This window comes from Gambusia affinis, linkage group LG08, assembly GCF_019740435.1.
Source record: "Gambusia affinis linkage group LG08, SWU_Gaff_1.0, whole genome shotgun sequence".
In the NCBI taxonomy this organism is placed as follows: domain Eukaryota; kingdom Metazoa; phylum Chordata; class Actinopteri; order Cyprinodontiformes; family Poeciliidae; genus Gambusia; species Gambusia affinis.
In genome coordinates, this window is record NC_057875.1 from 7517567 (window position 1) to 7544228 (window position 26662).

The 26662-nt window shown below is 38.5% G+C and overlaps 4 protein-coding genes and 1 non-coding gene across 11 annotated transcripts; 3 read left to right on the forward strand and 2 right to left on the reverse strand.

The window, feature by feature from the left end:
- Window positions 1–287: 287 nt before the first annotated feature.
- kbtbd4 (kelch repeat and BTB (POZ) domain containing 4) lies at window positions 288–5121 on the reverse strand. Of its 2 annotated transcripts, XM_044125548.1 has the most exons (6): window positions 4962–5056; window positions 3193–3663; window positions 2609–2750; window positions 2416–2522; window positions 2330–2341; window positions 288–1603 (listed from the first exon to the last, which is right to left on the reverse strand). In XM_044125548.1, exons 2-6 carry the CDS (start codon window positions 3652–3654, stop codon window positions 743–745), a joined length of 1584 nt encoding a protein of 527 aa, XP_043981483.1. In that variant the 5' UTR covers window positions 3655–3663; window positions 4962–5056; the 3' UTR covers window positions 288–742. The 2 variants fall into 2 exon arrangements, with proteins under 2 accessions (XP_043981483.1, XP_043981485.1); XM_044125550.1 differs by lacking the exon at window positions 2330–2341 and having other exon boundaries at window positions 4962–5121.
- Window positions 5122–5660: 539 nt separating this feature from the next.
- On the forward strand, window positions 5661–6491 carry LOC122835989 (protein FAM180B). The gene is made up of 3 exons (XM_044125553.1): window positions 5661–5770; window positions 5935–5993; window positions 6091–6491. Exons 1-3 carry the CDS (start codon window positions 5704–5706, stop codon window positions 6436–6438), a joined length of 474 nt encoding a protein of 157 aa, XP_043981488.1. The 5' UTR covers window positions 5661–5703; the 3' UTR covers window positions 6439–6491.
- A 23-nt stretch (window positions 6492–6514) lies between these two features.
- On the reverse strand, window positions 6515–12920 carry ddb2 (damage-specific DNA binding protein 2). 2 transcript variants are annotated; one of them, XM_044125551.1, is made up of 11 exons: window positions 12764–12920; window positions 12538–12672; window positions 12335–12444; window positions 10872–11063; window positions 10245–10411; window positions 9332–9431; window positions 8898–9075; window positions 8073–8218; window positions 7723–7878; window positions 7586–7631; window positions 6515–6946 (listed from the first exon to the last, which is right to left on the reverse strand). In XM_044125551.1, exons 2-11 carry the CDS (start codon window positions 12662–12664, stop codon window positions 6696–6698), a joined length of 1473 nt encoding a protein of 490 aa, XP_043981486.1. In that variant the 5' UTR covers window positions 12665–12672; window positions 12764–12920; the 3' UTR covers window positions 6515–6695. The 2 variants fall into 2 exon arrangements, with proteins under 2 accessions (XP_043981486.1, XP_043981487.1); XM_044125552.1 differs by lacking the exon at window positions 10245–10411 and adding an exon at window positions 10563–10708.
- A 495-nt stretch (window positions 12921–13415) lies between these two features.
- Window positions 13416–25082, forward strand: kif23 (kinesin family member 23). Of its 5 annotated transcripts, none has more exons than XM_044125543.1 (24): window positions 13424–13560; window positions 13791–13857; window positions 13988–14116; window positions 14487–14592; window positions 15010–15146; window positions 15241–15353; window positions 15441–15611; window positions 15755–15799; window positions 16855–16967; window positions 17234–17355; window positions 17466–17568; window positions 17646–17725; window positions 17797–17916; window positions 17992–18136; window positions 19658–19819; window positions 19920–20086; window positions 20187–20360; window positions 20475–20738; window positions 21704–22129; window positions 22272–22505; window positions 23421–23509; window positions 24254–24332; window positions 24649–24719; window positions 24802–25082. In XM_044125543.1, exons 1-24 carry the CDS (start codon window positions 13547–13549, stop codon window positions 24815–24817), a joined length of 3147 nt encoding a protein of 1048 aa, XP_043981478.1. In that variant the 5' UTR covers window positions 13424–13546; the 3' UTR covers window positions 24818–25082. The 5 variants fall into 5 exon arrangements, with proteins under 5 accessions (XP_043981482.1, XP_043981478.1, XP_043981479.1 ...); XM_044125544.1 differs by having other exon boundaries at window positions 21704–22120; XM_044125546.1 differs by lacking the exon at window positions 21704–22129.
- On the forward strand, window positions 17014–17109 carry LOC122836379. The gene has a single exon (XR_006371524.1). It is a non-coding gene; the product is annotated as a Z30 small nucleolar RNA (small nucleolar RNA).
- Window positions 25083–26662: the final 1580 nt, after the last annotated feature.

The following is a 26662-nucleotide window of genomic DNA, read 5'->3' on the forward strand; positions in this document are numbered from 1 at the left end:
AACTGTTTCTGAATAAATCCCAGCAAGACTCAATGGTTCTGCTAATCTACCTTTTTTGTCTCTTTACATTTTTGTTAAACACAGCAAGAAAGCAAATACTAACACTCTGTGTTGATCTACCATAAAATCTCAGGAAAACATATTTATAGTTTAACAAGTATTAATAAATTTACAAGGCACTGCATTTTTTTAAATCATGTATTTTTTGAAGGATTTTAGAAACATCCACCATTACTAAAAGACTTTGAAGGCTGATTGACCAAATAAAAACTAAAAGTGACTCTATGCAGGTTTTACCATTTATCAGAACACATGAACTCGAACCAGTACAGCACACATAAAAATGTAAACGTTGAAAAGCTACAAAACATTCTCTGATATTATGTTTACAGACTTAAAATGTGTGAAGATTTAGCCACTTTCAGCAGCCTGATGATTACAATTCAGTGAGGAGTTTTTTACTGACCACTAAAGCATTTCATGCATGTTAATATACGAGCAGTGCACAGGAAACAACAGCTTTGATCATCACTGCTCACAGTGTTACGACACATTCGGTCCCCAGCTAAGAGATGCACAACAACACGCTGATACAGAAGCATCTCACATACACAGCTGAGCTTTTGGAATGGCTAACACAGCTGAGTGGGAATCTTTTTAGCAGATCTGAAGTCACTGTAAGTCACACCAACGTCTCTCACCTGATTCATTGTGATGATTGTGGACCGTAGATTGGAAATCCTCAGGCCAGTACAAACTGCCAGTTCGTTAGGAGGATTTTTATACCTTTGATAACCGAGACCACAGATGTGGCCGGGTTAAACTTTAACGTGTTAGCGTCGCCTTTCTTACACTTGTCCCTGAAGACGTATATGCAGCCGTTACAGCTGGCCACCTTCCACAGAGAAGGGATGCAGCTCCACACCTCTGGGAAGCGCAGCCGCGTGAAGCTCTCCAGCAGAGGGTTGTAGCACACCAGCGAGTCCCCTTCACCTACGATGAAGATGACGTCCATGTGGACGGCGGCGTGCATGCAGCCCGCAAACGGCAGCATGTATGGTTTGATCTGGCACTTCTGGGAGGAGGTGTCGAAGCACTGGATGAGACGGGACGGCTTTGTGAAAAAGTCCATGTCGTTCTCCTCGCCTCCGAGCAGGTAAATGGTTCCTCCCAGGTTGACGCCAGCGGCCCCAGACACGGCTGTGTCCAACTGGCTCGTCTCTGTCCACATGTTGTCCTTCACTGTGTAGTAAATGATGGCGTTCGACAGCGTGTCCTGCAACGTCTTCCCGCCCAGGGAGTAGATGGTGTCTTCAGAGGCCACAGACACCATGGTGTGGTGGAGGCGGTCTCTAGGCAACGGTGCACAGCGCTCCCAGTCCATGGTGTGCATGTTGCACTTCCACATGCGGCGGGGGATGGACCCCCCCACCACGTATAGGTCCCCGCCATGTTTACAGGCGGCGGTAATCTGATGGCAGAGACTGTTCTGGCCACTCACGCTGATCGCATCGTCCTCATCACAATGCAGAGAAACGGCAAGGGAGTGAGTCCTCGTCTCCTCTTTACCGATCAGATAGATGTGGACGTTCTCCCCAATTTCCTGCCATCAATCCAGAAAGAGATTTTAGTGACAGAAATAAGGATGACGAGAACCAATCACCTTATTATTATTATTACTACTTAGATCTGTCACAATAAGACATTTTGCTGGACAATAAATCGTCCCAGTAATTATTGCCATAAACAAGTATATTGTTGTTTTAAGACCAGCTTCAAGAAACATACTGATAATGGCACGATAAACCAAGTTCATCCGCTCATAGATGAATAAACTTTACTTTTTTAAAGAACACTTAACCAGAAATATACTATCGATATAAAAAATAAAGCACAACAAAAACTATAAATAAAACGGCAATAAAAAAAAAACACACACATAGCCGAAAATGAAATGGATTATGAAGCCTTTGTAAACAAAACTGCCCTTCAAAAAATATTAATATTACTAGATCTATTATCACAACATGCTCTTGTCCTTTCCATATTCTGAAAAACTACAATAATATTTACAGAAAAGCTTTTTTTTCTTTGAAATCATCACCTTGACTAATGACGTCCCAATTGATCGATAGAGATGCTGTTTGATCCACTTTTAGGGTTTAGTAAAAGTCAGACAAGAGTTAGGAATGATTTTATATTTCTTTTATTTTCGTTTTTTTTTTCTTTCAAAATTATTAGCTTCATGTTGGAACCTGTACGCCCCTTTCTTTCCTTCAGGTTCAATGTTTGACACATTGAAATGTTGAATGACGTCTTTGTTCTGTACCTTTTTAAAACCCTTGAAAAGAAAAGAAATTATCAATAAGACGTGAAAAAAAATTTAAATCTGATTGGCAGGTGTTTAAATTCTACCTTCAGATTCTCCTGGAGAAGGCAGGAGAACTCCTCCCTCTCAACCTTGTTGTGGTTTATCCACGACTCGATGGCCATTTTTGGATTCTGGGAGCTGGGAACACCATCTAAACACAGAGACAGAGCTTATTGAGCAGCGTTGATCAAGAGAGGTTACAATTCTTATGCTTTTCAATTTGTCTAACTATAATACCCTTGATGATGTCAAGCAGCAGGCAGAGGGGCAGATTGAGATATTCTTCAGTCTGATGTAGCTGAGCGAGGTGGATTTTAGCACATTGCTTGGCTGCGGTATACAGCTCCTGGTCACTGTGTCTGTCTGCGAGCCACATCACCTAGAAAAAACAAAACAAAACAAAACAAAAAAACAGAAAAAAGATTTAGTATAAATGTTTTAAATCAGCCTGGCCTGCAACGCCAGTGACAAATCAACAAAGTCTTCTGATTCTGGTCTGCTCCTCATCCCCAGAACCAGGACCAAACAGGGAGAAGCAGCATTCAGCTTCAAAGTACCACAAAGCTGGAACAAACCTCCAGAAAATTGTAAAGCAGCTGCCTTAAATCTAAGCTGAAAACCCAGAGTTGTCTAGAGTTGCTTTTGAAACATTGTAAATGAAACATTAATCAACATTTTTACATGTAACGATTGACAAAATATAATGCTTCAATTGTTGACTGTGTGTTCTGTGACTTTGTATTTATGATGTAAAGCACTTTGACCTGTCTTGTTGCTGAAATGTGCTGTACAAATAAACTTGACTGATTGATGGAAATCACCTGTAAGCAATTCTTGACCTCCACCGTCCGCGAGAGGAAGCGGGAGCATTCCTCAAACAGAGCCGTCAGCTGGTACATATCCGCCATCTCATAGGTATCCTGCAGCTCCTCCACCCGCAGCTTGATGGTGCCGTGGTAGATGTAGTCGACCAGCAGCTGGAAGACGGAGGCACTCACGTCCTTCAGCTCGATGAAGCGGTTGTGGGACTCTTTGAGGTTGGAGGTGAACATGGAGCGGAAGAAGCTGCTCTGCGCTGACAGCACCAGCCGGTGCAGGTGAAACTGCCTTTCATCCACAGTGACGGTGACATCTGCAAACAGGCCGTCCTCCAGGCACAGATCCATGATGCTCTTCACCACGCGGCTGGAATGAGAGCGGTCAGTGAAGGTGTATCCGAGGAAGTAGTTCTCCTCTCCCACAGAGCCGCCGACACTGACGCCGCCCTCCTCACCGGACTCCATCTTTGCTGCCTGCCATGTTAAAAACAAATGTTAATGCCAGATTATTAGGGAAAAATAAACAGTGGGTTAGATGGAAGGAAGTTAGTTATCATTTAACAGCTTTACAGTTTACAGTTGACTTTACAGCAACTGTAAATACGTAAGTATGCTAAATGCATACTAAATGTATTAGTGGAGACATAAAATAGATGCTTATCAAAGAACAGTTAGTCTAGTGAAGTGATCCACCAGTTGCTCCACATCTATCTCTGCATGGTTTTGGAGAACAGGATAACTTAGTACACATGTACCTACTAAGATATCTTAGGTATTGCAGCTTTTTAAAACATTCAGTTTTTACAGTTTATTCTTAGGGCAACGGTAATGCTACCTAGTATTTTTTTTTTGTTCTTCATACTACAAGTTATCAAAGATTTTCTTAAATAATAATAATAATAATAATAATAATAATAATAATAATAATAATAATAATAATAAAAACAGCAACAAGATACAGCATGTCTTGAATGTTACCTTTTTATAATCAACAGGTCTGAATAGTAAATTCTTCATTTTACTTATCAGTAAGATGTTTCGTTTGATAATGTATTAACCCATGGATTGAATAGGATGCTGTAAACGAGTGGAGTTTGTAGGTTTTATTTTTGTTTATAAAGCTGTGCTTCCTCACTGACTATAATTCCTCAATTTGAACAATAAAGTATATATTACTAACTTCTGAGAATTCATGGAATGATCTAAAGGACTTAAAGAGGAGATGAAAACAAGGTTGTGAAGATCTAAAAGTGTATAAATTGTTACAACGCCTTTTCTAAGGTTTTGGGACACCAAAGTGTGAGACAATATTTGCAAAAGGAGAAATCGTGGAGCAGTGATAAATATGTTCAGAAGTATCTGGCCAGTCAAATTTCTTCCAAAAATCCAGAATAACATCTGTGCAGAAATATGTACCACTCAAAAGCTCACTAGTCTATTGAACTGAGACTCATATTCCAATATTCAGACGTATTTATTAGTTGTTCTTGTTGTTGTTGTTTTTTTACAATGAACAATTAAATCGTTCGGTCTATACACGTTTTCTAATAAAGGGTCTTCAACATGCAAAGATCAACCAAAACAAGTGATAAGTGATGCTGATTGGCTAAGCTAGGTTACCACTAGCTGTGTTGTTGTGTTTGTCTGCCGCTAGCGCCCGCAGCAGAAAGCCGCCAGTTTTTTTTCTAATAAATGTTCTACTAAAATATTCTGAAGAAAACATGGAACTAAACAAATATTGCTTAACTTTGATAGCCATGCAGTTACGCTACCTTTATTTGCAATGTTGCAGCATTCAGAGGCAGCTGAACTGTTCACCGGAATAACTGTTGTAAAAGGTTAAACTAAGATAGCGCCAAACGCTTACCGCCCCCCTGTGGCAGAACCTCATTACAGCAGTGTCTTATTGAAAACAACAACAAAACAATCTGTAATTGAATCTCAGTAAGCATATGTACATAAAGCTGCTTGGTGAAGGTGTGTTAAAAACTTTAACGAACAATTGGTGTGAAGAAGAAGTGAAGTTGAGCAGTTTTGTCAGGATTTCCTCCCTGGTAGTACTGTTGCCTGGAAGTCAGTCTGAGAGGTCCTATTTAGGTTAATACCTCCATTCATATTTTCATGAAAACTTTTGATCACAATACTATGACTTAGAATAGATAATCTGGGATTGCTTTTTTCACTACAGTTTCCACGTGATGTTTTTTTCTCCCCTACAATCTAAGGATGAGAACTGAGAGAAGAATTCAGATTTCCCTTACCTGTGCTTGGTTTTCAGATAAAATATTTAAGTAAATCACTTTATTGTGTTTTGCAAGATAAAGAAAAAAAAGAAAACATCTAAATTAGAAAAATTTCCACAACCTACACTTGCTCCAGGGGAGCCATCTGGTTTCTGCCTGTTTTCCAAGCTGAAAAAGAATCTGTGGTATTCAGGGGAAGTTTTCTTCTTTCCATGAGTGGAGAGGTAGGGCAGATGTTGCTTTTCCTCTTTTTGTTCTAATCTAGAGAGGCATGAATGCACAACTAAGACTCTGGCTCCCAATTATTCTATGGCTTTGGCTTGGCCAAGAGCTGCAAGGTGAGTACATCAAGACATTGATAGTTTATAGTTTATAAGGTAATTCATGTGTTGTCCAGTTTGCATTGTAAATATTGAAGTAATGACAGTTATAATGGTAAATCAGCTCAATTTTTAGCAGTAGTATAATTAAATCTATGACGATTATAATTTTTCCCCTTCAGATGTGGCAGCAGGCTCAGGTCCAAATGCTGATCTCTCTGATGCAAACCTGATGTTTGAGGTAGCTTTATGTTTAACTTCTACAAATTTTCAGATAACTAACGCATCTATGCTGTTTCTTTTCCGTGGTTAAATCATATTTTCTATATTCATCACAGATTTTACTGAGTGGGGTTGAGTTAAATAAGGATAACAATGTTTTCCTGTTGGACGAAGAGCTGGCATCGATGAGGAAAGGGCGGGAATTCTTGTCTCAGATCAATGATGGCATTCCAAGGACTCTGATCTCGACAGAGCTCATGATAAAGACACAGGAGGCTCGTCTGAAAACTCCTCTGACTCGGGATCAGTTTGAGAATCAGGTTCTGAGCATGGTGTACTCTGCTCTGCAGACTGGGGTGCAGAGGAACAAGGAGGAGCGAGAGGCTTGGGGTGGAGTGCTTATCCAGCTGGCAAACATCACCACCTATGACTTACGGGGAGGTTTTCTCTACAATTATGCTTAAAGAAATCATAAAGATGGAAGCTTGGATATTAAAATTATACAGGAAACATTTTTTTTTAAATAAATATTCAGCAATATACAAATGAAGATATTTATTATTTTACAGTAGAAAAAGTGCAGGAAAAATGTACACCGCCCTACTACAAATGGTTCCTATAAAATACAAACCATTTTATATGGCTTGTAATGTTTGTCAACATGCAAACACAAAACACTAACAGAGAAATGTACAAAAATAAATTTAAATTTCTCAGCTCTCTACAGTTTCCTCTTCTGAGTTTGTTTTTGTTTGGTGCACCCGGTTTTGGTTTTGGTCTCGGTTTCTTCCAGTGAAGCTAGCTTTTTCTTCAGCTTTGCATCTGCCGTCGAACCCCTCCGGTCTCTGCCAGAGCGTTGCTGACCCCTCCGCTGACCTCTGACCCTGTCTGCTGAAGCCGGCGTTTCCTCGATCGGTTTGTGTCGGCCGCTGACCAGCGACTCATCGTGGTCCCAGATCAGTAGTGTTACACCTGAGAGCAATCATAAGAGTTTTACTGCTGAATTCAGCTTTTATTCCTCTTAAGCTTTTTTCACATTTATTTATACTGCACTTCACAAACTGTAATGAATCTACTTTATGACATGAAAACATAAAGTAGTACATAACTGTGAAGTGAAGGAAATAACTGATGATTTTCCAAAATTTTCACAAATATAAATGTGTAAAGGGCTTTTTGTGTCATCCACCCCCTTTATTCTAATACCTCTAAATCTAAATAAAATCCAGTGCAACCAAAAGCCACATAAAAGCTGCAGAGATCCACAGCGTTTGTGGGAAAATATTAGTTATGTACGACTAGAGGGCCGATTCTGGCCTTGGAAAATAAAAGTGACAAAAGGACTTATAGGATAATAACAACCCTTAAGATATAGAAACAATTACAATTTAGAGATTTAGACTAAATCATATTCATGTGTCAAAACGAACCAAAACAGATCTTATTTTCCAAAAAGAATGAGCGAATTATACCCCCTAAACCAAATATGATTATCCTTCAGTTATTCACTACTTTGTATTGGTGTGTCGTCTAAAATATCCCAATAAAATCCACTGAAAAAGCTTTAATACAACAAAATGTGATTCAGGTGCAACCATGAAGACAACTCACCCATTCCAGATGCGATAACGTCACCCATTGGACTGAACTTATTGATCTGTAGAAAAAAATCAAAAAGAATCTCTTGGTTTAAAAAGGTTCTGAATTAGTTTATTTTGACTTGACTTTTTAAATTAAGTGATACTCACCGATTTGATCCCTGAGGCAGTGGAGTCAAACATCTGAAATACCAACTCCCCACTGTTGGAGTCAAAGACGTCAATGGACCTCTGATCTCCAGTGCAGATGCGGTCATCGGGGTATCGGCCGGCCACAATCAGGTCATACAGAGGATGCCAGGTGGCCTACAGAACAATCCGTCATTATTTTGTTGTCACAGACAGACTCTGATAAAAAAAAAAAAGTATCTTTCTACATCCATAGTACCTAAAATAAAATTTTTTAGTCATAAAACTAGATTAATTTTTTATCAAATGTTTATAAAAGTCGTATTCTCCTTTTATTCCCACTGAAATAAACTTGAAGAGAGACAACATACCTTGATGGGTGTGAGGTGCTGAAACTGCCTGTGTGGGTGCTGAATGATGTGCTGAGGCTTCGACCAATCAGAGGAGGAGTACACGCGGATCTGGTCGTGCTGATCTGTTGTGAGCAGCTTGGAGGCGTCCAAAGGATTGAAATAGGCTGCAGTAGATTAACAGAACGGGTTAGGTTTACCTTTAGGTTTTTATCTCTTAATAAAGTCCTAGCTTCCAATTTCTTCAAATATTTGCTCTCATTTCTTATATTACATCATGCTGAGAGATGATCTGATCACAGCCCTTTGAGAGAAAGGAGTTTTTTTAAAGATATCTGGTTTAAAGTAAACTAGAATCCAAACATTCATCTGTACTTTATGAAAATATTATTTTTAACCATTTAACAATACTTAGTAAAACCTTTTTCTTTAATAGGTCAAAGTATTTCTATTAGCTAAATGTTAGAATGATAGAGAATTTCTGTTATTATTAAACAACCCAAAACAATTCAGAGTTCAGTTGTTTCTTTTTTTTTTGTTTTGTTTTGTTCATTCTGGGCTAGAAGCAACACTCTGGAATGAAGCCTGAAGAATTTTAAATCAGTCTAAAGTTAATTAATTTTTCTTCTGATACTTGACATCAAAAAGGTTGTATTGCTTCAGTATGAACAACCAGACTTATGAACCAGACAGGAACGGCATGATCGGGAATTGTTGCCGTTTTAAAGTCGCAATTTTTTTTTAAACCTGAGTTTGCTGATACCTGTAACTGTACCTTGTCTTTTTTTGTTTTCTCAGCAGAGATCGAACAAAAAGAAAAGTTTACCAAAGACACAGAATTCCAACCTGAGTTGACGGCTCTCTCGTGAGGCATTTCGTAGAGGAAGCTCTTCTTGTCCTTGATGTTCCTCAGGTCCCAGAGCTTCACTGTGTGATCAACCGAGGCTGTCGCCAGCAACCAGTCGCATCGGGAGTTAAACTCTGCATGCGTCACTTTGGCTTTGTGCAACTTACTGCTGAAAATCTAACAATTAAACAGAGCAAATGCAACAAATAGTTTTTAACATAACCATCATATTTCTCTTGACTGGAAGCAATACTGACTTTGATTTCACCAAATTTCTTCCTTCTTCCTGAACATAATTTAGCTGCTACCAATTGCAAACCTTTTACGTCTTCAATCCTTTGCTTTAAATAAATTCTCAACTAAGATTCATTTAGCGCATACAAAAATAAAACAATTTTTAGAAGACTGCTGTGAAATGGCTGTAAGAACAAACCTTTTTCCCATCCAGACCCAGAAGTAGAAGCTCCCCCATGTTGTCCCCAGTCACAAGCATCTGCCGACTCACAGACACGTCGACACAACAGTACCAAAAGCTGGGAAAAAGAGAACAACCATTTAGAAAATATAAGCAATAATCACCAAAGTGGTGTCATATGTGACATTTGTGATAAATAATAGTTAAAAACATTACAGCAATTTAGAAAGGTACAGAATTCAGTCTACTCCATTATGTAACATTCAACTTCCCCAACAAACTTTTTTATGCTTTAGTACTTAATCAAACAAATCAATAGAAATAAACTAATTTGATTTGAAATTTAGAGAAAGACTTTTAAACACAAAAAGCAAACCAGCTTATACACAAAAACAGAACAAAAAACATCAAACTAGAAAAGCACAAACAGTTTGTACTATGCTTCACAAATATATCAACACAACTCTTTAACATTTTGTAATATTGGAGCCACAAACCTGTGTGGGTCTACACAAGATCAATTTCATATGCAAGTTTACGGCAATTACCCTAAATCAAGGAAATCTGTCCGACCAATCAGCCAATTTATTGGTACACCCCCAGATTGATTGGTTGTGCTAGGCGTTCACAGAAGCTTAAAGATTAAAATACACAATATATACTTCATAGAGGACTTCTGAAGATAATTTGTAGCACTGGATTTTAGCTTTCAGAAGCACACATATAAATAAAAAACAGAAATTGCCAAAATAACGGTTGCACTTTTAAAAAACTTTAAATTTAGATATAGTTGTTGCAACATATGAAATCACCGCAGAGATTTGTGGTTGTAATGTGACAAAAACAAAAATAGTTCAAGGCTTATAAATACTTTTCAATGGCAAATGTTGTTGCCACCGTCAAGCATCAGTCTTCTTTTCAGTTTCCTCACCAAACATTGTGGTGATCATGACCGCAGTCTTGTGTTCTGGACAGCAGGGTGGGAGTGTGGCTCTCAAAGCTATGCAGGGTCAATGTCCCCTCGCCAGAAGCCGCATAAACTCTGGAGAAGTCTGTGGGGCAAAACTTCATCCCGCCAATGAAGTCTCCTGCTCCGTTCTGCACACATAAATACAAATGCAGGCCAATAATGCACTCGCTTTGCATGGAAATGCTGGAATTTGCTGGGGGCCGCCTGATAAGAAGACTGATGCTAGACTGAGTGAGCTTACAGCCCTGATGGAGAAAGAAAAAGGCCTGTTAGTCTTACTTCAGGGACTCTGTGCATGTAAACACTGTTAGGGTTGTCCCACTGAAATCCTGCAGAGATGTTGTACCGCCCATAGACGAGGTGAACAGCTGACTGGGATTTAACAGGTTAAACTTCATGTCTGTTACTGAGTCTCCTGCCCCCATCTAAGCAGAGAATCAAAAAAGGTTGTCAAAAGGCACATCGAGGATGCACACTTCTACAAATTCACCTCCTTTCTTTAGCCACAAAAGGATTTCAGATGATAATAAAGATCAGCAGGACCCCTCCATGTTGTTGAGATAAACCCAATCAGACACATCAACTCACCCCTCGAGTAAAGCTTTTTGTTTCAGACTTCTCAAAGTCCCACAGAAAAATGTCCCCCCCTTTTGAGGCTGCAGCCACAGTGGTGGGATGAGTGGGGTGCCACTCCAAGCAGGTGATTCTGCGATCAAATGGACTGCTGGCGCCATGAAAATGGTAGGATGACAGAGATCGAACAAATGGCTCCTGGAGACACTGCAAGAGACAGAAAAAATTTTGTTTTGGTTATTTTTTTAAAACCAGATTTTTATTCAGTATGCTGCAGAACGCTGCAGGAAAATTCCAAGCCAGGCCTAAACATGTCTGCTGTTACAGTTCTTATCATTCTCAACTACATTAATCTTTGATCATCCCTGTCAGGAATAATTTTGTGCATAAATTTGCAACCCAAATAAGTTCGAGAGATATGCAGAGTTTTTCAAGGCTCTGTACAACACTGGAAAAACATCCCTCAAAATAAGAATAATTTCTGCAGGAATTGTGTAGAAAGCCTGAAAGAGAGAGAAAAGAGGCGCACACAAATGAGATAACGAGGTGAGCATTTGAAATCATACAATCATATATTTGATTAAAAGACAATAAAAATATCTAATTGTGTGGAAATAAATGTCTTGTTAATTATGTCCAGTAACAATTTTTGGACTGGCTACAAGTAGCTCCAATTTGCCAACAGTTCACCATAATGAGAATATCGTCTCATAATCCAAAGCACTTCGAATTTTGAAGAAAATGTGCTACAGCAGCAGAAATTTGGCAAACAAACTGCCTCTGTAGTTTGTTCTTGTTTTTATCAGAATCAATTGCCTTTGGTATCCCCAAGTCATGCCCAAGTCACCCCCAACCATTTTCAGAACGAAGCATCTCAGCTTTCAGCTCACACCCTCAGACAGGAACACATTACAGCAGTTTTACTTTCATCCCACTGGCTTCCCGTCCATTTAAAAATAAATGTTAAACTTTTATTATTTGGTTTTAAAGCTCTTATTGCCCTTTCTTTCTTTTATTTATTTGAATTGCTGCTGCAAATTGCTCATGCAGTAAGCATGAACAATTTTTATACAGGCATAGGACTGCTGTTACATTAAATTAGTCTATTATGTGTCTGGCCCTATCAAGTAAACGCAATAAATAAAACCTCTTTAGTCACACCAGTTCCTTATGGTCAGATGGTCAACATTCCCACACTGTTAGATGAATATTTTCATTTTTTTTATATCAAAGCCTAAGATGCTTCTATTCAGGCAGGCTTTTAATACCTAAAAGTGTGGTAGGACTTCTGGTTTTATGTATTTTTTCTTAGTTTCCTTTACATATTTATTTTGAAAAACACTTTAGTCAGCAATGCTGTTGATGTGTAAAGGACTACATAACAAAATGATTGACAGCCACTAAAGAGAAATTAGGGATTATTTGACCCCTACATACAGACTGCCCTTATTGATCCTGAACTAAGAAGAGATGTTTACCTGTCTCATCTGAGAGTGCAGACTCTGGCCCAAAGTACTCTTGTATATGTAGTGCAGTATACTTCCAGGGCCATTCTTCCTCTGGACTCCTGCAGAACTGTAAGAAGGCCCTGCAAAATGAAGAGACCCATTCAATCAGCTACCAAAACTAAAACAACACTGGCACAATGAGTCACGGAAGCCGTCCAATCGATGCAGCACACCCGCTTTAGATGTTTCTCCGTCTATCTTGTCTCGCAGTTTTGTACTCAGCGACGTGTGTTCTGCAGCTCCTTTCTTCACTTTACTTTTTGATCCATTTGCCTGTGACTTGGTGGGCTTCCTTTTCATTTCTCAGCCTGTTAGATCGACAACACAACACGAGAAGAGTGATTTGACTCGACAACAATCAATCTGCCTTCACGCATAATGTTCGAAGCTGCTGCTTACCTGTGGTGGTCAGCTGGGAGAGCTGCATGAGCCGAAAAATCAACATAAGAAACTTTTGCGTTTGCGTAACACTGCACTACACGTGACTTCAATGGCTGCAGGTTTGTGTTTTGTAACCTCGGTGTTATACAGTCGGAGCGCGGCAGAGGGCGCTGGTTACTCGAGAACAACGTCACTGGATGTTCGAAAAAAAGACTACAAAAGTGACATGATTTATTTTTTCAAGATTATTGCTTTTTTTTTTTTTTTTTTTTTTTTAAAGAAGAACCAAGAATATTCTGAACCTCTGAGAATATTCTGAATATGAAGGCTATTAAAATTGTAACTGAAAGCAATGTGTTTATTAAATTGAGTATGGCTTTCGTTGTTTTAACTTTTATAAAACTGGTGAGTAATAATAATAATAATAATAATAATAATAATAATAATAATAATAATAATAATAATAATAATAATAATAATAATAATAATAAAGTACATATTTATAAAATGGAAGAAAAATGATACTGATACATTTCGTAGTTTTCTCTTAGCTGCTACTTATCATTTGCTAGGTTAGCAATTTTTTTTTTTTTTTTTCTGCGGACTTCACATAGTTTACATTTTTGTCTGGTGTCGTATGTTTATCGTCATACACCAGCGGAAGCACGTGCTCACTTTCTGGGATCTTATTGGCTCATTTCGGCTTCTTTTCAAAAAGTTCCGTCTCAGACCAAGGCGGAGGGAAGATTCAAATTTAGAGCAACAGAAACGGTCAAACTAAACAGATTACTACTCTTTACAATGAATCGACAAGCGTAAGTAGGATTTATTTTTCTCCGCACGTCGCCTTTAGGGTTTATTTCAAATATGTTTTGTGTTAGCATTAAATGCCGAACTGTTGATTTACGGAGTTGGCGAGACTTTGATGGCTAGCTTAGCTGTGGGATAGTTAGCAGAGGAGTCAATCATTGCCGTTTACTGTTATGAATCACTAAAAGTAGCTATGACGGTTTGAAATGTAATAAATTTTACCCTTCACTATCAGGAAATGTAAAACGCCCCGAAGGCATCCTCCTAAAAAGCCTCCCAACAGCCAGAGAGACCCAGTTGGGGTAAGTATCCCAGGTTGATAAGCGAGCATTTCAACATGGCGGTCTAAGAAAACAATGCCTGTGGTTTTATTAGCATATTCAGCGAGTCTTCATAGTATTCTGTAAGAAAAATAATTTTGATCTATATCAGGTGTATCTACGTGTGCGGCCTCTGGTTGCGGAGGACGAGGAGTGCTGCATTGAGGTGATCAGCAGCTCCACCGTCCAGCTACATGCTCCCGAGGGCTTCAAAGTCAACCGCAATGGGGAATATAAAGAGGTAACCACTCCAGCCATGCAGGTCTACCTTTAAACTACATCATCTATGCAATATACATGGATTAAATATCAATTTTAGTTGACTCAGTTCAGCAAAATCTGTTTAAAACCTCCTTAGAAATGTTATTTGGCCTAAATTTTGTACATTGTTTTCTTCAAAAGCTGTGTCTTGCCTTTTTTTTATTAAAACAAAATAAATCTTCAAATACTTTTACCAACTCCAAACTAGAAGATTGAACCATTTTAGGCCTATCAAACATGTCTGATTCTGAGTTCGGTGAAGAGCACAGAAGGCTGTTCACATTTTTTAAAATTGTCTGCCTTTTGCATAATAAAGTATATTCATATTAATGGATGTGTTTTGTTTTTAGACACAATACTCCTTCAAATACGTCTTTGGAGTTTCTGTATCGCAGATGGAGCTCTTTGAGAACGTGGCCAAACCTCTTGTTGTCGACCTCATTCATGGGAAAAATGGTAGGAGCATAAGATAATAAATTGTAAAATGGGGAAATCAAAGGTGTCTACAGAAGACTGGAGCTGCCACCAACACATAAGAAAATTACAGCAATATCATAGCATAAAAACTTTACAAATATAAGTATTACAACAACACAATATATTCGACAATCTGACAATATAAAAACATATAAATGTATTTTTAACTATTTATTTGACACTTGTACAATAAATGAACACTATCACTAAATATAAATATTAGGGATGCACAATATAGCCACACTAACATCAGTAATGTAACATGATATAGCTGTTTTCTTTTGGTAGCTCTATGCTTCCACAGTTGTCCATGTGTTTCTGCATTATAAAAGCATCAGATTTCTTTTTCTTCTTTTTAAAGTCCAGTGTTTACTGATGATGTGCTGTTTGCTGCAGGGCTGCTCTTCACATATGGTGTCACAGGAAGCGGGAAGACTTTCACCATGACTGGCTCTCCAGGTCAGGGTGGACTGCTGCCACGTTCCCTTGACATGATTTTCAACAGTGTCGGCCCCTTTCAGGCTAAAAGATATGTAAGAGAGCAGTACACAATGATATATTTCAAGTCCACATGACTTGTCCCTGTATTTCCTTAGCTTTATGTTTATTGGAATCTCCTCTGCTCAGGTTTTTAAGACGGATGATAAAAACGGTATGGAAGTTCAGTGTGAAGTTGATGCTTTGTTGGAGCGTCAGAGACGGGAAAACAATTTAACAGTTCTTAAAACTCCCTCCTCCAGGTAAATCATGTCATGCTAGGAAAAACAAAAGCTGCAATCATCACTATAACTAAATATTGAGGTTGTGTGTAATTTCCTACTTTTTAGACAAAAGGTTGACCCTGAAATTGGTGACATGCTGAAGCCAGAGGAGACCTGTAAAGCAGATGGTGTGGATGAGGACAGCTGTTACAGCGTCTTTGTCTCCTACATCGAAATCTATAACAACTACATATATGACCTCTTAGAGGAAACGCAAGAAGACGCGATCAAGCCAAAGTAAGTGCCTAAAATAAAGGACGTACAGATGTGCTTGAAGTGTATGCTTGAGCACTATCATTCTAGAGTCTCTGTGAAGATGTTTAATAGTTTCATGACAGAATAGCTGGAGGAGAAAAACTGTTGTCTTTTCTTTTTGCTAGGTGGAATGGTGGAGGCACACCTGTGCGCCAGAACACTGAGTTCATGTATGTGGCCAGTGAATACTAATCTAGTAGACACCAAATTAGCTGCATGATCGAGCTAAGCTGTCCAGTTGAACACACATGTAGAAGAGAATTCCTTAATAGTGATTTTTGATATTGCAAAAAATATTTATTGGCTACTTAATTTGTGAAACAGGAGTCTATGTTAGCTGGATTCATTATAGGGGAAACTATAATCTCAATTATTTTTGGTTTTGGCTAAAACTGCCCTAATTAAAGTGATCACTTAATTCTAGAAAACAATGTATCCATTAAACTCGAAAAACAGTAAATTGCCATTAAAAATGTTTCCCTGGAACCTCTTTGAGTGATCACTTCAAATAACAAATGCATATTTGTTTGAATATTGTATATTACTCTAAAAATTAAGTCAATAAAATTTGCTTCAGCAATCTCAGCAGGCGGGGGAACATTTAAGTTATCATTCAAAAACTTATTTTTGTATTGAACTAGCTGTGATTTAAAAAATCTGCACTTTTAGTGTATATTACTGTCCAGATTTGATACATCTCTTAATTATCAACATTTTTAATAGATCTGATCTGCAGTAGACTATACGAGAAAAATTGAAAGAACAATGAAATGGCAGTTTCAAGAATGTGACACTAACTTTAGCACTGAGTCATTTTATAAAGATAAAAAAACTTGTATAGGGGAATGTCTTGTTGAAATTGTCCAATATGTGGACCATTTTAGAAGTTTGTGTCCAGACGAGTATGAAATTTGTCATTGGTACATGTGATGGAGCCCTGAAATTTGAGGACTTTTCAAGTTTCATCTTCTTTTCGTTTCATTAAATTTTAGAAATCCCTACATTCCTTACATGACTCACTTTCTGCTTGCAGTCTTTGCTTTGTGTCACAAGCATTTGTAAATTCATGCTTCTTGCCGCTCTATCGTTATTTGCTCTATCGAAACTTTCCCAATGCCTACCTGTACTTTGTGCTTTATGCTCTTTATGTGTTGCATGGAAAACTGTTCCTCTTCACTTCAACACAAGAACAATTTATCTAAAACATTTTTTATTACTGCCACAGACCGCCCCAATCTAAAATCCTTCGAGAGGATCAGAACCACAACATGTATGTGGCCGGATGTATGGAGGTTGAAGTCAAATCTGCTGAGGAAGCATTTCAAGTGTTCTGGAGAGGTGAGCGTTTCTGTTTCTGATCCACAAATGTTTTTAGCTACAGATGCTGCAATGATGACTTCTATGTTACTGACCTGGAATTGCTGGTCTCCGTGTCGGCTCTGTTCAGGAAATGACTTGGGTTAATCTTCTCTCTGAGCGGTTTCAGATCTGTTGCAAAAGATTCATTTTGTGCAATGAATTATTGATATCATTTAACTTGCACATTAAAATTCTGTGTTTCATGTTTTATTTTTGCGTGTGTAACAGTTGATATTTTTTTGCAGGTCAAAAGAAGAGGAAGGTTGCAAACACTCGGCTGAACAGAGAGTCGAGCCGATCGCACAGTGTGTTCATCATCAAACTGGCTCAGGCTCCTCTGGATGCAGAGGGGGACAACATTCTCCAGGTTAGTTGCAACCAAATGTCTCTCAAAGTTCAGAACATATTACAATGTCCACCTGCTATTAAGTTGTCATCTACACAGTTGATTTGGATTTTCTCCCTTTTAACCGTCAGGATAAGAACCAGGTGAGCGTCAGCCAGCTGTGTCTCGTTGACTTGGCGGGAAGCGAGCGCACTGGTAGGACGGGAGCTGAAGGCACACGAATACGTGAAGCAGGTTTGTTAAGCGTAAATGTTTGATTAGATAGGACATCTAGAAATCTTTTGCTCAATCTAACAAGTTTTTCAATGCAGGAAACATTAATCAGTCGCTCCTGAATCTGCGGACGTGCCTCGAAATACTTCGGGAGAACCAAATGTACGGCACCAACAAGGTAAGTGTTGCCAGATTGAAGCTAAACATTTCCATTCAGACCATGCAGGTAACGTAGAACTTCTGTTGTAGATGGTGCCATACAGGGACTCCAAAGTCTCCCACCTGTTTAAAAACTACTTTGACGGAGAAGGAAAAGTCCGGATGGTTGTGTGCGTCAACCCGAAGGCGGATGATTACGAGGAAACACTGGCAAGTTGATCCCACAGATTCACTGCGTCCTTCTGAAGATGTTTCCATTCTCTGACAAGTTTCCTGCCTGTGCAGCTGGTGATGCGGTTTGCAGAGATGACCCAGGAAGTAGAGGTGGCTCGTCCGGTAGACAGGCCCATCTGTGGGTTCACACCGGGACGCCGCCATAGGAACCAGGCGTTCAGGGAGGAGATGTCTCAAAGGTTGGAGGACCGGGGTGGTAAGGATGCTGCTTAAATATAATTTTACGCCGCTACTTTTTTCCTATGCTTTGAACCATGCAGCTTATAGCCTGGTGCGGCTTTTCTGTGGATTTTTCTTCAACCGCCAGGGGGCTCTTTAGCAGGAAGTGAATCATTGGAAGTCAAAATTGGAATTCAAAGAAGAAAGTGCAAATTTTCATTTAGAACAAGCACATGCTAGCACTAGGCATGACAGAAATTTCTTCAAACTCATATGATGCAGCTTTTAAGTTGAGGGCTATTGATCCGGCAGTACAGGAAGGAAATGGAGCCGCTGCATGTAAGCCGAGCTTACCTCCATCTGCAATGCATGGTTTGGCATTTCAGACGGAGGGCTGCGCCTTAATAAATCTAGTAGATTTATTAGAACGGTGCCCTCTGCTGCAGAAAACCGAGAGCGGCGGAGATACCAGCAGCTTATAGCCCGGTTCAGCTTATATATGTACGTTTCCAGTTTTTTTTTTTTTGTTTTTTTTTTTATAGTAGGTGCGGCTTATAATATGGTGCGCTCTATAGGAAAATATGGTGTGTGTGTGTATATATATATATATATATATATATATATATATATATATATATATATATATATATATCTATATATATATATATATATATATATATATATATATGTGTATATATACATATATATATATATATATATATATATATATATATATATATGTATATATATATATGTATATATATATATGTATATATATATATGTATATATATATATATATATGTATATATATATATATGTATATATATATATATGTATATATATATGTATATATATACACGTATATATATAATCTATTTTATACTAAATCCATTTTTTTAAATTAATTTTATCAATGAGTTCTGCTTTCAAAGCCAACTAAGAACTATATTTATGAGGGGTCATTTCCAGAATGAAGAGCTGGACTTAGTCTGAAGGAAGTCTTAATTCGCACCAAGAGCTTTTGGACAATTTCATGCTTCCAACTTTATGTCAACAATTTGGAGATGATGCTGTCTTGTCCCAACATGACTGTGCACAAAGTAACTTCCATAAGGATATGGATGAGTAAGTTTAGAAGACCTCTACTCACCTAGAGAGAGTATAAACCTCACACTGATAGAACATCTATGGACTGAATTGGAGCAGAGCCTGAGAGCCAAGCTGTCTTGTCCAGCATCAGTTTCTGACTTCACAAATGCTCTTCTAGAGAATAAATACAAATGTATATCTGCAAGGGCTGGGTTGGCATCATATCAAACTCCATGTAATGAAAATAGGATGTTACTCTAGTTCTTATATGAATACAGGTGGGTCAACAGTTTTGGCAACATAGTGTCATAAGCTCATACTACAGAAACTAAAGGCTAAGGGGTTTGGAGTTTTTAGATTGAAATCATGTTGATCTTTGATATAATGTGTATAATCCCTGGATTGTTTTAGTTTTCCATGTGTTTAATCATAAAAGGTTAACTTGTTAAATCGGACGTCTTCCTTCAGACGCGATGTCTGCTCTAAATGGCATGGTGTTGAGCCTGCCACCTCTGCCCACATCTGAACTGACTGACCCGAATGATGAGATCACCATTCCTCAGCTGATTGAAGCACTGCAAAACAGACAGAGGATCCGGCAGATGATGATTGACGAATTCAACAAAGCAGGTGAGAACTTGCAGCTTGTCTGTCACAGGTCAACAGCTTTTTTTCTTTTCTTTCTTTCTTGTTTGATTTGTTTCGGCTCACCTTCCATATCTTATTTTAGCAAGCAGGATGAAGTCTATGCTGCAAGAACTGGATTCCGACGTCATTTCCAAAGAGAATGCGATCCTTGAACAAAATGGTAGACTTGCAGAGAAAGACAAAGTGATTCATAGCAACAAGATGGAGATTGAACGTTTAGAGAAAAAGACCAAAATGCAAGAACACAAGGTTCGTCTTTGACTTATAATCCCTGGACTGCTTTGACACTACTGGTTTGTAGATGTTTTAAAGTTTTTTTTTTTTTAACTGTCTCATGACTTCCTTCCAGATTGACATTCTTCAGAAAACGACTAAAATCTACGAAGATGACAAGCGCTCTCTGCAGCAAGAGGTGGATACCAGGGGACACAGGCTGCAGAGAGAGCTTTCTGAGAAGAGACGCATGGAGCAGCGCATGCAGGGCGTAGTCTCAGACACACAGCATAAGTGGGAGAAAGAGTGTGTAAGTTGGAACAAACGTATCATCACCTGTGCGTTGCTTCTGGAGCATTGTTAGACTTTGCAGTGACATAATTTAGTGTAACAATGCCACTTTGACATCCGTAATGTTGTGCAGGAGAGACGAGTGAATGCGATGCAGCTTGAGATGCAGAACAAGCTGTGGGTGAAAGACGAAAAGCTGAAACAACTCAAAGCTATAGTAACAGAGAGCAAGACTCCTGGTCGTCCCGAACCACAGCCGCGTCACACTCAGCCTCTGCCTCAGCGCCCGTCCAGGGAGGAGCGGCCTTCCAGGGAGGAGCGGCCTTCCAGGGAAGAGCGCCCGTCCAGGGAGGAGCGGCCTCCATCAAAGAGATCAGCCTCACCGTCGCCTGTTCCGGTACGTCGTCAACTAAGCACTTTGCTCCTAGGCTCTTTTTATTATTGAAAATTGTTCAAGGTAACGAGTATCACTGACTTTTCTGATGCTCTTTTGCTTTGTCTCTAAGGTTCTTGCTGTGGGATTGTGCAGGTGTTAGGGATGCAAGTTATCGATTGTTAATCTAAAGTTGATTGACTAACGATTAATTGATAACATTTTTGTTATATCAAGAAGGATGACTGTCTTTCCATAACATAAAGGTTAAAATTTTTCATAAAATGCCGAAAACTTATTACAATTTAACAGTTTGTATCAGCTGTATTAAATACTCTAAATACAGGAAATTGTGCTTTTCTCACGTTAAGTTAGACATGTTTACAAAATATAACAAAACAGGAACCTCTGAAGTTGCTGTATAGAAAAATAATATATGAAAATAATATAACGTATATGAAACAGAGATGTTGGTACATAATATCAGTCTGTAGTTACTGTTAAATGGAAATTAAAACATTATTCTATGAAGTGCGTTAACTCATGAGAACTTTCAAAATAAACCTTGCTTTTTGGTATAATATAAACGAGGTATTAGGGCCACGCTAAAAAAGCAAAAATAATAATAAAACTTACCAAAATGAAGTCATGATATAACTTAATAAGCGCCATTGCGGTGAAACTTAAGGAGCTTGTCGTTTACCCAAACCTGATTCCGTTTTGGACCTTTTAAACTGGCTCTGCTTAAGAATGACCAGCGGCGCCCTCCGCTGGATGGCGGCCAAACTACAACATTAAAAAGAACTAAGTGGTTATCAGTTAATCGATTGGGACTCATTTTAATGTAATAAACCATTAATATACAATTAATTATGAGTTGATTAATTGTTTGGATTCCTAACAGGTGTCTATATGTTCTAATCTATTTTGGTTTTATGATTTTGTTCTTTTGACCATATCTTATTGTTTATTTCCATTTTGCTCCTCAGAGTCTTGACGAGTCTCGTCAGAGTCTCGACGAGTCTTCTCAGGGTCTTGATGAGTCTCGTCTGAATCTCAACGAGTCTTGTCAGAGTCTCAGTGAGTCTCCTCAGGTCAGTCCAGTGCCAGGGTCACCTGCAGTCAGAGCCACTAGTGATGAGGAGGTCGAAATGAACCCAAGACCCACATGCCCCCTTCCGAGCAGCAGTTGTTCTATATCAGTGGCCAATACCGTCTCCTTAATGGAGCAGGAGGCGGCTCCAGATGAGGTTTTACGGTTACCTGATGTCCCCAAAAGAACCCTGTCTCCCACTAACTGCTCAGCCCGCCGAACCAAGAGAAGAGCAGAGTGCTGTAGTAGACGGGAGGCCTGTCTCCCCTCTCCCATTTTACTCCTTGACTTCATAGAAGAGAGAAACAACAGGGTCAGTGAGGTAGTTGCAGCAGCATCAGGTTGAAGAATTATAAACTAGATTCTCTGCTTGTTGTAGTTAAATTTCATGTTGTTCAGGAATCATTGAAAAGTTTTGCTCATGTCTTTTTGTTTTTGAATTGTTCCGCTTGTTATCCAATCAGACGACCACGCCGGTGCGGCCTCGCCACCGCCGTTCCCGTTCTGCGGGCGTAGAGAAATGGGTGGACCACAAGCCACCCTCCAGCCTTAACTTGGGGACGGTCCTGCAGCCGGTCATCCCCAACGCGATCCAGGTGTCTGCACCCAACGAGAAGGCCCTGTCCAAGTGCGACAGATACGTGTTAACGCACCAAGAGGTCGCCTCTGATGGCGAGATACAGACCAAACTCATCAAGGTCAAGTACAATGTAGCAGGAACTTAAGGATTTAACTTATGTTTACTTTTTACTCAGGTTGACTTCAGTTTGAGAGAATTTTTGTGCTCATTGCAGTGAAATAAAGAGCAGATCTGTAAAAGAATAAACAAATAAAAAGATGGAAGAAATGTGGAATTCTATGAACAAAAGAATCAATGTAGAAGGAAATTAATCAGTATTCATTTCTGCATGCATTGATTAAATTATTGTTTCAATCATGTTACTTTTTGTATAGAGGGGTGTATAACCATTAACCTGTGAAAATAATTTTGTTGTCAAATCTGTTCTTCATTACAACATATATGTTCACATTTATTTCTTTTTTATTATGATTTTTGGACGTTCAATGTGTAAATCTTTCTGCAGATTTTTTTTCTCTTTAAACTCATCCAGGATAATTAAGACATAAAAAATATGTTGCCAGTTTTTTTAAGCTAGATGAAGTTTAGGGCAAATAATTTCAACTAGCAAGGCACGATGTATCAGCATGAACATTGGTATCGTCTGATATTTGTAATTTTTTTTTTTTTTTACGGATTAGTCCAATTATTCAAACTAGGCCAGTATTAACAGATATTTACATCCATCTTGCTGCAATTAGAGTTTTAGAAGTGGATCTAGAAGATTAATGAAGTATTTTTTTTTTGCTTTAAAAAGCTTCTGAGCAATGGGAGCAGTTTTTTTTGGGGGGGTGGGAAAGCAATCTTATAAGAAGAAACCTGAACAGCAGGGAAGCAAATATACATTTGACCTTTTTTGTTTTTGCTGCACAATTCTTTTTAATGCTTTAAAATTAAACAATCTCCTACCAGGTTAACTGATTGTATCTTGGAATATCTGAGTTTATATTACTATTTAAAGTTGGTTCTAACCTTATTGTTCCTAACATTTCAGGGGGAGGTCATTAAAACCAGAGGCGGAGGCCAATCTGTTCAGTTCACCGACATCGAGACGCTTAAACAGGAGCTCACCACCGTCTCAAGGTGACGAAAAAGGCAATGGTCCCTACAGTATCTTAGTGCTCAATGTTAAGACTGCAAAAGAAATTTTTGCTATTGTTTTCAATGCAACATGTGTATGGTCATTGTGCATTCTGGAAAAGTATAGAACTGCATTTCATTATGTTTCAAGGTGACTTTTATTTATTTAAAGAGAAAGTGTTTCCAAACTTTAGTCCTCATTCTGTTATCTAAAAGACAAAGTTGCATACGAAGCAAATCTTTCAGTCATCTTTAGTCATTGTAGGCTAAATGTTCTGATTTGAGAAATGTTAGATTGTAAAGTACAGCTGATTTAACTCCCAGATCTAACCTCGAACCAGCGCACGTCTGCAGCATCATGTTTCATAAATTTATATTTAAAAAGAGAGGTGATGGAACCAAACAGGGTAAATTTTCTTTGTGCTCCAATGTCTGGGATAATCTTTCAGATATGAGCCTGAAAAAGTGCTGGAGCCATGTGGAGTCATGGTTCCAGCATGGTCAGATCTACAGTAAATATGGCCAGTTAGATGAACTCACTGAGGGCAGTCCTCATATAGATGATGGTGGCCAGAAAATGTGATTTAACTGCAATCAATATGGTTATCCCCAAATCCAGCAGTATGGTAATTGCATATTTTCTGATGTTACGTAGCCATGATTCAATTAGAATTTTGTAAAGATTAAAGCATTTTTAGTGGAGAAAATGCTAGCTTAACAAATTTCTGTCACTGTTTATCTGTGAAGCCGAAAAAGGAAATCTTCAGAAGGAGCTGCTGCAGGTGGAAGTCAAACAGATGGTGCTTGGACTGATGTGGAGACACGGGTAAGTTTAAAAAAAAAAAAAAAAAACAGACATGACTGTCTTTATTTAGTCATTCAGTTTTGATCTAGGATGAAGATGAAGTTAAAAAAAGCAAGTAGCAGCTGCTGCATTTCTGTTAGTCTTTTTTTTTTTTACACAGCAAATATTGGTTAAATGGGAGGAACTTTGATGCATATTAAAAGGCTGGACTTTACCCAGTGTTTTAAAGTCACTGATGTAGCAGAAACCAAAATTCATCCCTGTGATGTTTCTTTTTAGAATTTCCATTAAAGACTTTTAAAACTTCATTTAAGAATCCATTTTTTATTTTTTCCAGTGCTCTGTGGCCTTGGAGATGAGGGCCGGGTCAAAGATGGGGCCTGGAGTTGAGCATCACGGGATCACAAAGTAAGCTGCCAGTAACATAATTAACAAGAAATCGTTTTATTGACATTGTAGGAAATGTCTGATTCACTTTTTTCTGTTAAAGGCGCAGAAAACCCTGAAAGCTGCTGGTTGCTCCGTCAGTAACTCCTCTCTCCTGTCCTCACTTGGCTGCTGTGCAATACTCTGAACTTGTATTTTGTATTTGGCTCTTGTTCTAATTTATGCTTTTTTTTTTTCATGCTTTTTTTTATATATTTGCAAAGGATTTCTAGACATAGGTCACTAAAGTGTTCATAAAACATTGCTGATATTGGTCTGCCACTCACTATTTGTCAAAATTTTTCATTCTAGATCTACTCTTGAATAAAACACCTTTTGAAGAGAGTGCGTGTGTGTGTGTGTGTAAAATAAGGAGTGGAGTAAAACATACAGGGAAGGGTTGATAAAATCAGTACAAAACTTCAATATCACATAAGACTAATTAAAAAAAAACAAACATGTGAACTTAAGTTTCCACAGTGAATGATCATTTGAGGCGTTATGTTATCTGTTGGGGTTTATCCATTTTTATTAAAAACAAAATCCAAGTACCAAATACATACAGTGCAATGTACAAGAACATACTTATTCACTTAATTTCTGTATTTTAAAAATCCAGTATTTAAAGTGTTTTGTGCAATCTAATTTTGTTAGAATCTAAATCTTAGGTTTTTATTTGCTATAAGTTATGAAAATTAGCAGAATGAACACTTTAAATACATTTCTTTAAGTGGAATGAATCCATATAATTGGATTTTACTTTTTTGAATTTAATTTTTACATTTTTGAGGATTTTAAAATTTACTTGGATGCAACTACATAACAATGTAACACAAACGCCATCCATATAATTGGTCAGCACTAGAGGGCAGCAGAGGACAGCAGGAAACTAGAAGTTCCATCTTTATCCTGAACTAACCTGTAGGCAAAAAAAAAATAAACATTTCAACAAAAGAAAATTCAAAAACTTATACTTGACTTATTTTACAGCACTGATGAAAGTGGAGCAATATTTTGTTCTGAATGTCCAGTTTGACTTTATTAGTTGCATTTGTCAATAAAGAAACAGCAGCTGGTGTTGGAAAGAGGAAGTTTGATGAACAAAATTCAGCAATCATTCATTCATTTATCTAAAATGGTTTGAATATATCTGCACCCAAACAGTTCTCTGATTTCAGTGTGCAGAGTAGCCCCCCCCCCCACATATTTGTGTAAGAAAATTATATCATAATCCCTCCCAGCATTCAATTAGCCATCTCTTATCGGCTGAACATCACAGGTGTTCTGATCATCTCGTGCCGCTGGGTGCAGTCATCCAGGCTTTGAGTAGATGGTTGAAAACTCATCTACTGCCAGTCTGGCTGAGTTTCAATTGGAAAGCACTGGAGAGTGACTAACACGGAGCCTCTTGGAGAGGGTCAAGAGCCCAGAGCAAGCAGTGGCCATTAAATTCACCTCTATGAGATATTGAGTGCTTTGCTTTTTGACCAGGCTCTGTTTGATGTGCTGCACCACGTCATACACAGCTCCTCACCACAGGGCCCTCCACAGCCAAGTGGTGTGAGCTTTATAAAGATGTTATTATCAAACTCCTGATGAGCCTCTGATCAGCGCTTTCAAAAGAGACACTTGAAGGGAACGGCATCAAAAGGCCTGAAATACACCCAAAAAAAGACAATGCCACTTATCCAACTGTATACTCGGAGTACACCATTCTGCCTTTCAAAGCCTAAAGCCCGCTATGTTTATGAATTATTCTTTTTGTCAGTGTTGATAAACTTGCTGGAGGGAATTTTCCTCTTCTACTTGAGTACACAGTCAATTAGACTGCCTCGGATTTTTAAGAGCGAGCCTAATTGCAGTGTTTTATTGACTCTTTGCTTGAATGACTCTGATGAAGATGTCTTAAGCAGCCTTTGGCACAG